We start from the raw sequence: 11,592 nt of genomic DNA, 5'->3' as shown, positions 1-11,592 counted from the left end.
GTCCATCAGTCCATTAGTCCTGTTGATACAGTCAGTCCATTAGTCCTGTCCTTTGATACAGTCAGTCCATTAGTCCTGTTGATACAGTCAGTCCATTAGTCCTGTTGATACAGTCAGTCCATTAGTCCTGTTGATCCATTAGTCCTGTTGAGTCAGTCCATTAGTCCTGTTGATACAGTCAGTCCATTAGTCCTGTTGATACAGTCAGTCCATTCAGTCCTGTTGATACAGTCAGTCCATTAGTCCTGTTGATACAGTCAGTCCATTAGTCCTGTTGTCCTGTTGATACAGTCAGTCCATTAGTCCTGTCGATACAGTCAGTCCATTAGTCCTGTTGATACAGTCAGTCCATTAGTCCTGTTGATACAGTCAGTCCATTAGTCCTGTTGATACAGTCAGTCCATTAGTCCTGTTGATACAGTCAGTCCATTAGTCCTGTTGATACAGTCAGTCCATTAGTCCTGTTGATACAGTCAGTCCATTAGTCCTGTTGATACAGTCAGTCCATTAGTCCATTAGTCCTGTTGATACAGTCAGTCCATTAGTCCAGTTGATACAGTCAGTCCATTAGTCCAGTTGATACAGTCAGTCCATTAGTCCAGTTGATACAGTCAGTCCCAAGATGTGTTGCGTGTCAGCAGGCAAGTTTTCAAGATATTAGACTTTCAAGAAGCAAAGAGTCATGAAGCATTTTGCATCATACAGCTGCACCATCGAGAGCATCCTGACCGGTTGTATCACCGCCTGGTATGGCAACTGTTCTGCATCCGACCGTAAGGAGCTACAGAGGGTAGAGCACACGGCCCAGTACATCACTGGGGCCAAGCTTCCTGCCATCCAGGACCTCTATACTAGGCATCCGACCGTAAGGAGCTACAGAGGGTAGAGCACACGGCCCAGTACATCACTGGGGCCAAGCTTCCTGCCATCCAGGACCTCTATACTAGGCATCCGACCGTAAGGAGCTACAGAGGGTAGTGCCCTCGGCCCAGTACATCACTGGGGCCAAGCTTCCTGCCTTCCAGGACCTCTATACTAGGCATCCGACCGTAAGGCGCTACAGAGGGTAGTGCCCTCGGCCCAGTACATCACTGGGGCCAAGCTTCCTGCCTTCCAGGACCTCTATACTAGGCATCCGACCGTAAGGCGCTACAGAGGGTAGTGCCCTCGGCCCAGTACATCACTGGGGCCAAGGTACACCTCCACAGGTACACCTCCAATTGACTCAAATTATGTCAATTAGCCTATCAGAAGCTTCTAAAGCCATGACATAATTTTCTGGAATTTTCCAAGCTGTTTAAAGGCACAGTCAACTTAGTGTATATAAACCTCTGACCCACTGGAATTGTGATACAATGAATTATAAGTGAAATAATCTGTCTGTAAACAATTGTTGGAAAAATGACTTGTGTCATGCACAAAGTAGATGTCCTAACCGACTTGCCAAAACTATAATTTGTTAACAATACATTTGTGGAGTGGTTGTAAAACGAGTTCTAATGACTCCAACCTAAGTGTATGTAAACTAGTTTTAATGACTCCAACCTAAGTGTATGTAAACTAGTTCTAATGACTCCAACCTAAGTGTATGTAAACTAGTTTTAATGACTCCAACCTAAGTGTATGTAAACTAGTTCTAATGACTCCAACCTCAGTGTATGTAAACTAGTTCTAATGACTCCAACCTAAGTGTATGTAAACTAGTTTTAATGACTCCAACCTAAGTGTATGTAAACTTCCCACTTCAACTGTCTGTCTCCATCACCTCCCTTTGGTTCCTTCCCCGTTATTGGTTCTGGTCCAGTGTTCATGTCTGTACCCGTGTTTCTTGTTTTGTTCATTTATTAAATACTGAACCTGCTTCTCCCAGCGTTACAGTTCCATCTCGTCTATGAGACCAGGCTGAATATCTAGTCTATCTATATCATCTATGATATACATCTCGTCTATGAGACCAGGCTGAATATCCAGTCTATCTATATCATCTATGATATACATCTCGTCTATGAGACCAGGCTGAATATCTTGAAAAACTTGACTGCTGTAAAACATTTTGGAACGGTCTTGATTAATGAAGATATTAAATCTTTAACTCTCCATTCCTCTTTCGGTGTTTTTCTCCCTCCCTCCCTCCCCCCTCCCTCCCTCTCCCTCCCTCCCCTCCCTCCCTCCCTCCCTCCCTCCCCCCCTCCCTCCCTCCCCACCTCCCTCCCTCTCTCTCCCTCTCTCTCCTCCCCACCTCCCTCTCTCTCCCCCCACCTCCCTCTCTCCCCCACCTCCCTCTCTCCCTGCCCCCCTCCCTCCCTCTCTCCCCACCTCCCTCTCTCCCTCCCCACCTCCCTCTCTCCCTCCCCACCTTCCTCCCTCTCTCTCTCCCCCACCTCTCTCCCTCCCTCCCTCTCTCCCCACCTCTCTCCCTCCCTCCCTCTCTCCCCACCTCTCCCACCTCCCTCCCTCTCTCCCTGCCCACCTCCCTCCCTCTCTCCCCACCTCCCCACCTTCCTCCCTCTCTCCCCACCTCCCTCCCTCTCTCCCTCCCCACCTCCCTCCCCACCTCCCTCCCTCCCCACCTCCCTCCCTCCCTCCCTCTCTTCTAGCTGTGAGGAACTTTGTTTTGATTCCTCAACACACGTCTCCAGACTCGGCAGTGAAGGAGGTTGATGCTCTGTACGATGTGGCCGCTGAAGTCAGAGCTCGCTGGAACACCAATGTGACTATACAACACACACACAGACACAGACAGACAGACAGACAGACAGACAGACAGACAGACAGACAGACAGACAGACAGACAGACAGACAGACACAGACAGACACAGACAGACACACACAGACAGACAGACAGACAGACAGACACACACTCCTCCTCTGTAGTAGTTCTGCTAGGGGACTTCAATACTGGCTTTGATTTGATTGCCTCTCTATGGACTCCACACACACACACACACACACACACACACACACACACACACACACACACACACACACACAGACAGACACACAGGCAGACACAGGCATGCACACACACACTCTTCCTCTGTAGTAGTTCTGCTAGGGGACTTCAATACTGGCTTTGATTTGATTTTCTCTCTATGGACTCCACACACACACACACACTGACACGTGTATACTGACTCCACACACACACACACTGACACGTGTATACTGACTCCACACACACACTGACACGTGTATACTGACTCCACACACACACTGACACGTGTATACTGACTCCACACACACACACACTGACACGTGTATACTGACTCCACACACACACACACTGACACGTGTATACTGACTCCACACACACACACACTGACAGGTGTATACTGACTCCACACACACACACTGACACGTGTATACTGACTCCACACACACACACACACACACTGACACGTGTATACTGACTCCACACACATACGGACATATAACCATCATTTACACTGAGTGTACAAAACATTAAGAACCCCTTCATACTATTGAGTTATAGAGGTTAAATGTATTCCATGTTGAGATTCAATCCCAATATTATTATATTCATCACAGAAGACTGAAATATAACTAAACTGTTTGACATAGATACACCAGATTTCCATCGTAACAAATTATGCATCTTTATTAATTCCCAGTCATGTGAAATCCATAGATTAGAGCCGAATGAATATTTAAATTGACTCATTTCCTTATATGAACTGTAACTCAGTAAAATGTTAGAAATTGTTGCATTGTTAGGTTTATTGTTTTGTTCAGTGTTGTACTACGTTGATGTTGATTGTTGCATTGTTAGGTTTTAGAGTTTACAAGATAAAAGGCATTTCACTGTCCTTGTGCACATAACATGAAACTTGACTTGCACACAAAGGTTTGATCGATTGATGAATTGATTGATTGGTTGATTAATTGATTGATTGAATGAATTGATTGGTTGATTGTTTGATTGATTAATTAATTGATTGATTGATTGAATTAATTGATTGGTTGATTGATTGGCAGGACATAGTGCTGCTGGGGGACTTCAACGCAGGCTGTCGCTACGTCAGTGGATCAGACTGGCAGCAGATACGTCTCTTCACAGACCACAGATACCACTGGCTGATCCCTGATTACGCTGACACCACGGTCTCTAACACAGACTGTCCCTACGACAGGTCAGAGACACCTATACACCTATACATACACACACACACACACACACACACACACACACACACACACTGGCTGATACCTGACCACGCTGACACCACGGTCTCTAACACCGACTGTCCCTACGACAGGTCAGAGACACCTATACACCTATACATACACACACACACACACACACACATACACTGGCTGATACCTGACCACGCTGACACCACGGTCTCTAACACCGACTGTCCCTACGACAGGTCAGAGACACCTATACACCTATACACACACACACACTGGCTGACACCACGGTCTCTAACACAGACTGTCCCTACGACAGGTCAGAGACACCTATACACCTATACACACACACACACACACACACACACACACACACACACACACACACACTGGCTGATACCTGACCACGCTGACACCACGGTCTCTAACACCGACTGTCCCTCAGACAGGTCAGACACCGATGCACCTATACATATGCAACCACACACACACAATTAAACACACACACACACCAACTGCCTCCACGACAGGTCAGACCTAGCATACACAGTCACTCAGTCACACACACATTCATACACACACTCACACACACACACTCACACTCACACACACTCACACTCACACTCACACTCACACTCACACTCACACACTCACACTCACACTCACACACACACACACACTAACTGTTGGTGTGGTTGTGAAGGGTGGTGGCCACCACTGAGATGATGAGAGGAGTGGTCCCTGGGTCGGCTGAGGTGTTCAACTACATGACTCACCTGAAGCTCAGCCACAGCACGGTAACAACTCTTAACTCTTAAAGGTGGACTCAGTCATGTGATGTGGCACGAAGTCAACACAATATCAGGTCAATCTACACAACTGACAGCATTGAAGCGCGAGGCTAAACGTTCAATGTTTATGTTTTATTATTATTATAATATTATTTTATTTATTATCTCATACACCGGATTGGTGCAGTGAAATGTGTTGTTGTACAGGGTCGTAGTAGTATGATAGGTGTTGTTTTACAGGGTCATAGTAGTATGATAGGTGTTGTTGTACAGGGTCAGTCATAGTAGTATGATAGGTGTTGTTTTACAGGGTCAGTCATAGTAGTATGATAGGTGTTGTTTTACAGGGTCAGTCATAGTAGTATGATAGGTGTTGTTTTACAGGGTCAGTCATAGTAGTATGATAGGTGTTGTTTTACAGGGTCAGTCATAGTAGTATGATAGGTGTTGTTTTACAGGGTCAGTCATAGTAGTATGATAGGTGTTGTTTTACAGGGTCAGTCATAGTAGTATGATAGGTGTTGTTGTACAGGGTCAGTCAGTAGTATGATAGGTGTTGTTTTACAGGGTCAGTCATAGTAGTATGATAGGTGTTGTTGTACAGGGTCAGTCATAGTAGTATGATAGGTGTTGTTTTACAGGGTCAGTCATAGTAGTATGATAGGTGTTGTTTTACAGGGTCAGTCATAGTAGTATGATAGGTGTTGTTTTACAGGGTCAGTCATAGTAGTATGATAGGTGTTGTTTTACAGGGTCAGTCATAGTAGTATGATAGGTGTTGTTTTACAGGGTCAGTCATAGTAGTATGATAGGTGTTGTTTTACAGGGTCAGTCATAGTAGTATGATAGGTGTTGTTTTACAGGGTCAGTCATAGTAGTATGATAGGTGTTGTTTTACAGGGTCAGTCATAGTAGTATGATAGGTGTTGTTGTACAGGGTCATAGTAGTATGATAGGTGTTGTTGTACAGGGTCAGTCATAGTAGTATGATAGGTGTTGTTGTACAGGGTCAGTCATAGTAGTATGATAGGTGTTGTTTTACAGGGTCAGTCATAGTAGTATGATAGGTGTTGTTTTACAGGGTCAGTCATAGTAGTATGATAGGTGTTGTTGTACAGGGTCAGTCATAGTAGTATGATAGGTGTTGTTTTACAGGGTCAGTCATAGTAGTATGATAGGTGTTGTTTTACAGGGTCAGTCATAGTAGTATGATAGGTGTTGTTTTACAGGGTCAGTCATAGTAGCATGATAGGTGTTGTTTTACAGGGTCATAGTAGTATGATAGGTGTTGTTTTACAGGGTCAGTCATAGTAGTATGATAGGTGTTGTTGTACAGGGTCAGTCATAGTAGTATGATAGGTGTTGTTTTACAGGGTCAGTCATAGTAGTATGATAGGTGTTGTTTTACAGGGTCAGTCATAGTAGTATGATAGGTGTTGTTTTACAGGGTCGTAGTAGTATGATAGGTGTTGTTGTACAGGGTCATAGTAGTATGATAGGTGTTGTTGTACAGGGTCATAGTAGTATGATAGGTGTTGTTGTACAGGGTCAGTCATAGTAGTATGATAGGTGTTGTTGTACAGGGTCAGTCATAGTAGTATGATAGGTGTTGTTGTACAGGGTCAGTCATAGTAGTATGATAGGTGTTGTTGTACAGGGTCAGTCATAGTAGTATGATAGGTGTTGTTTTACAGGGTCAAACATAGAGCGAATCAGGGTTAAGTGCCTTGCTTGAGGCCACATGGACAGATTTTTCACCTTGTCGGCTGAACATTCACCTCAGTCAATAAGAGACATTCACATTCACCTCAGTCAATAAGAGACTGAACATTCACCTCAGTCAATAAGAGACTGAACATTCACCTCAGTCAATAAGAGACTGAACATTCGCCTCAGTCAATAAGAGACTGAACATTCACCTCAGTCAATAAGAGACTGAACATTCACCTCAGTCAATAAGAGACTGAACATTCACCTCAGTCAATAAGAGACTGAACATTCACCTCAGTCAATAAGAGACTGAACATTCACCTCAGTCAATAAGAGACTGAACATTCACCTCAGTCAATAAGAGACTGAACATTCACCTCAGTCAATAGGAGACTGAACATTCACCTCAGTCAATAAGAGACTGAACATTCACCTCAGTCAATAAGAGACTGAACATTCACCTCAGTCAATAGGAGACTGAACATTCACCTCAGTCAATAGAGGACTGAACATTCACCTCAGTCAATAAGAGACTGAACATTCACCTCAGTCAATAAGAGACTGAACATTCACCTCAGTCAATAAGAGACTGAACATTCACCTCAGTCAATAAGAGACTGAACATTCACCTCAGTCAATAAGAGACTGAACATTCACCTCAGTCAATAGGAGACTGAACATTCACCTCAGTCAATAAGAGACTGAACATTCACCTCAGTCAATAGGAGACTGAACATTCACCTCAGTCAATAAGAGACTGAACATTCACCTCAGTCAATAAGAGACATTCACCTCAGTCAATAAGAGACTGAACATTCACCTCAGTCAATAAGAGACTGAACATTCACCTCAGTCAATAAGAGACTGAACATTCACCTCAGTCAATAAGAGACTGAACATTCACCTCAGTCAATAAGAGACTGAACATTCACCTCAGTCAATAAGAGACTGAACATTCACCTCAGTCAATAAGAGACTGAACATTCACCTCAGTCAATAAGAGACTGAACATTCACCTCAGTCAATAAGAGACTGAACATTCACCTCAGTCAATAAGAGACTGAACATTCACCTCAGTCAATAAGAGACATTCACATTCACCTCAGTCAATAAGAGACATTCACATTCACCTCAGTCAATAAGAGACATTCACCTCAGTCAATAAGAGACATTCACCTCAGTCAATAAGAGACATTCACCTCAGTCAATAAGAGACAGAACATTCACCTCAGTCAATAAGAGACTGAACATTCGCCTCAGTCAATAAGAGACTGAACATTCACCTCAGTCAATAAGAGACTGAACATTCACCTCAGTCAATAAGAGACATTCACCTCAGTCAATAAGAGACAGAACATTCACCTCAGTCAATAAGAGACTGAACATTCACCTCAGTCAATAAGAGACTGAACATTCACCTCAGTCAATAAGAGACTGAACATTCACCTCAGTCAATAAGAGACTGAACATTCACCTCAGTCAATAAGAGACTGAACATTCACCTCAGTCAATAAGAGACTGAACATTCACCTCAGTCAATAAGAGACTGAACATTCACCTCAGTCAATAAGAGACTGAACATTCACCTCAGTCAATAAGAGACTGAACATTCACCTCAGTCAATAAGAGACTGAACATTCACCTCAGTCAATAAGAGACTGAACATTCACCTCAGTCAATAAGAGACTGAACATTCACCTCAGTCAATAAGAGACTGAACATTCACCTCAGTCAATAAGAGACTGAACATTCACCTCAGTCAATAGGAGACTGAACATTCACCTCAGTCAATAAGAGACTGAACATTCACCTCAGTCAATAAGAGACTGAACATTCACCTCAGTCAATAAGAGACTGAACATTCACCTCAGTCAATAAGAGACTGAACATTCACCTCAGTCAATAAGAGACTGAACATTCACCTCAGTCAATAAGAGACTGAACATTCACCTCAGTCAATAAGAGACTGAACATTCACCTCAGTCAATAAGAGACTGAACATTCACCTCAGTCAATAAGAGACTGAACATTCACCTCAGTCAATAAGAGACTGAACATTCACCTCAGTCAATAAGAGACTGAACATTCACCTCAGTCAATAGGAGACTGAACATTCACCTCAGTCAATAAGAGACTGAACATTCACCTCAGTCAATAAGAGACTGAACATTCACCTCAGTCAATAAGAGACTGAACATTCACCTCAGTCAATAAGAGACTGAACATTCACCTCAGTCAATAAGAGACTGAACATTCACCTCAGTCAATAGGAGACTGAACATTCACCTCAGTCAATAAGAGACTGAACATTCACCTCAGTCAATAGGAGACTGAACATTCACCTCAGTCAATAAGAGACTGAACATTCACCTCAGTCAATAAGAGACTGAACATTCACCTCAGTCAATAAGAGACTGAACATTCACCTCAGTCAATAAGAGACTGAACATTCACCTCAGTCAATAAGAGACTGAACATTCACCTCAGTCAATAAGAGACTGAACATTCACCTCAGTCAATAAGAGACTTGTATTTGCCTTCTAATCAGGATTGGATGATTTTAGGAGCCCATTTTAAATGGTTGGTGTTGAGCTAGGTAGAATAACAGTCTTACTGGTACAGCTCTACTCTCTCTCCCCCTCTCAGGCATTGGCTGTCAGCGACCACTACCCCGTTGAGGTGAAGCTGATTGGTCACGCCCCTGCTGCATGACCCCGCCTCCAGGAACTATTCAGACACTCTCAAATGGCACCCTATTCACGGCGTAGTGCACTACTTTGGACCAGAGCCTTCTATAGGGAATAGGGTGCCAGTTGAGTGTCATCGCCATGACACGTTTCAATAAAACTCAGTGGAACTGTACTCCTGTTATTGTTTGTGTCCAACGTTCAAGCTGAAACAAGTGCTTTATAAGAGATGGAAGAGCACGTATGAATTCTACATTCATTTAGGAGTTTGGTTCTGTTAGTCCCTCAGAGATGGAAGAGCCCGTATGAATTCTACATTCATTTAGGAGTTTGGTTCTGTTAGTCCCTCAGAGATGGAAGAGCCCGTATGAATTCTACATTCATTTAGGAGTTTGGTTCTGTTAGTCCCTCAGAGATGGAAGAGCCCGTATGAATTCTACATTCATTTAGGAGTTTGGTTCTGTTAGTCCCTCAGAGATGGAAGAGCCCGTATGAATTCTACATTCATTTAGGAGTTTGGTTCTGTTAGTCCCCTCAGAGATGGAAGAGCCCGTATGAATTCTACATTCATTTAGGAGTTTGGTTCTGTTTGTCCCTCAGAGATGGAAGAGCCCGTATGAATTCAACATTAATTTAGGAGTTTGGTTCTGTTAGTCCCTCAGAGATGGAAGAGCCCGTATGAATTCTACATTCGTTTAGGAGTTTGGTTCTGTTAGTCCCCTCAGAGATGGAAGAGCCCGTATGAATTCTACATTCATTTAGGAGTTTGGTTCTGTTAGTCCCCTCAGAGATGGAAGAGCCCGTATGAATTCTACATTCATTTAGGAGTTTGGTTCTGTTAGTCCCCTCAGAGATGGAAGAGCCCGTATGAATTCTACATTCATTTAGGAGTTTGGTTCTGTTTGTCCCTCAGTAACAGCTCAGACACCAGTGGAATGACGTCCAATCAGAAACACCTATTAAACACGCATGGCTACTGGTTGATCATTTAAACCCAACCGTTTGAAGGTTAGAAGATTGCTTCTCTACATATTTAGTCTCAATCTAAACATGTGGCTCGGGGTGGTGAAGAGATCCAGGCCTCTGCCTCTGGACCACATGTACAACGTACCACTGCCAGCGTGGGTTTCCTGGTTCAACTCGGTCCTGGGGCCCCACCTGGGTGCATGTTAACTTTTGTTGCCCTTAACACGACACAGCAGATTCAACTCATCAAAGCTTGATGAGGAGTTGGTTACTTCAAATCAGCTGTGAAGTGCAAAAAATAAACACACACACACACACACACACACACACCCACCCGTTGGGGCAGGACAGAATTGAGTAAACCCTGGCCTGAACTCGTGACATCGTAGAACATGAAACTCAACACACATTCCACTGAAGGTATTTTACAGATGTTTACTTGCAAACCAACAGTACAGGAAAATATCATACGAAGAAAAAACAAAACATTATGTTCACAGACAAAGGCCAGATGACTTCCTGTACAATCACCTACATGGTGGTTACTATGGTAACAGTGCTCGTTGTTTCAGTCCAAAACAGTCAAACATTATGTTCACAGACAAAGGCCAGATGACTTCCTGTACAATCACCTTCATGGTGGTTACTATGGTAACAGTGCTCGTTGTTTCAGTCCAAAACAGTCAAACATTATGTTCACAGACAAAGGCCAGATGACTTCCTGTACAATCACCTACATGGTGGTTACTATGGTAACAGTGCTCGTTGTTTCAGTCCAAAACAGTCAAACATTGTGTCAGGGGGAAATAAGGGGTGTGTTCATTAGGATCCAAACGAGCCAGAACGGGGAGTGAACTACCCGATATTGTCCAATAAGAAACGGTTGTTCTCGTTTTCTGTTGAACTGTTTCGCTACGGTCTGCACTAATAAACACACCCCATGTCGTTTCATGAAGGTTGCAGACAGAAAGAGAATGAAATACAGCTGACAAAATGCCCTAATATATATATATATATAACAGGGTAGTGTGTCAACTGGCACCCTATTCCCTATATAGTGCACTACTTTTGACCAGGGCCTATAGGACTAAGGGCACTACTTTAGACCAGGACCTATAGGACTGAGGGCACTACATTAGACCAGGACCTATAGGACTGAGGGCACTACTTTAGACCAGGGTCTATAGGGCTAAGAGCACTACTTTAGAGCAGGGCCTATAGGACTGAGGGCACTACTTTAGACCAGAGCCTATAGGACTGAGGGCACTACTTTAGACCAGAGCCTA

At 43.7% G+C, this 11,592-nt stretch overlaps 2 protein-coding genes and 1 long non-coding RNA gene across 3 annotated transcripts in view; 2 read left to right on the top strand and 1 right to left on the bottom strand.

The window, feature by feature from the left end:
* Positions 1-2,578: 2,578 nt before the first annotated feature.
* LOC127924590 (deoxyribonuclease-1-like) lies at positions 2,579-5,267 on the top strand (the record flags this gene model as incomplete). The annotated part of the gene is made up of 4 exons (XM_052509292.1): positions 2,579-2,710; positions 3,997-4,102; positions 4,229-4,277; positions 4,856-5,267. Coding segments are annotated over 4 exons (402 nt in total), but the record flags the coding sequence as incomplete, so codon positions are not given.
* A 420-nt stretch (positions 5,268-5,687) lies between these two features.
* On the top strand, positions 5,688-7,113 carry LOC127924591 (uncharacterized). Its single transcript, XR_008118304.1, has 3 exons — positions 5,688-5,936; positions 5,974-6,047; positions 6,410-7,113. It is a non-coding gene; the product is annotated as an uncharacterized LOC127924591 (long non-coding RNA).
* A 3,612-nt stretch (positions 7,114-10,725) lies between these two features.
* eci1 (enoyl-CoA delta isomerase 1) overlaps positions 10,726-11,592 on the bottom strand; it is a 12,242-nt gene continuing 11,375 nt past the window's right edge. The window contains exon 7 of the mRNA XM_052509320.1: positions 10,726-11,592. This exon is cut by the window's right edge and continues 353 nt beyond it. The gene's annotated coding sequence lies outside the window, so the exon portion shown is untranslated.

This window comes from Oncorhynchus keta, unplaced genomic scaffold (genome assembly GCF_023373465.1).
Source record: "Oncorhynchus keta strain PuntledgeMale-10-30-2019 unplaced genomic scaffold, Oket_V2 Un_contig_4357_pilon_pilon, whole genome shotgun sequence".
NCBI lineage: Eukaryota > Metazoa > Chordata > Actinopteri > Salmoniformes > Salmonidae > Oncorhynchus > Oncorhynchus keta.
The sequence above is the reverse complement of the archived record's forward strand: the minus strand, read 5'-3'. Positions and strand labels throughout refer to the sequence as shown.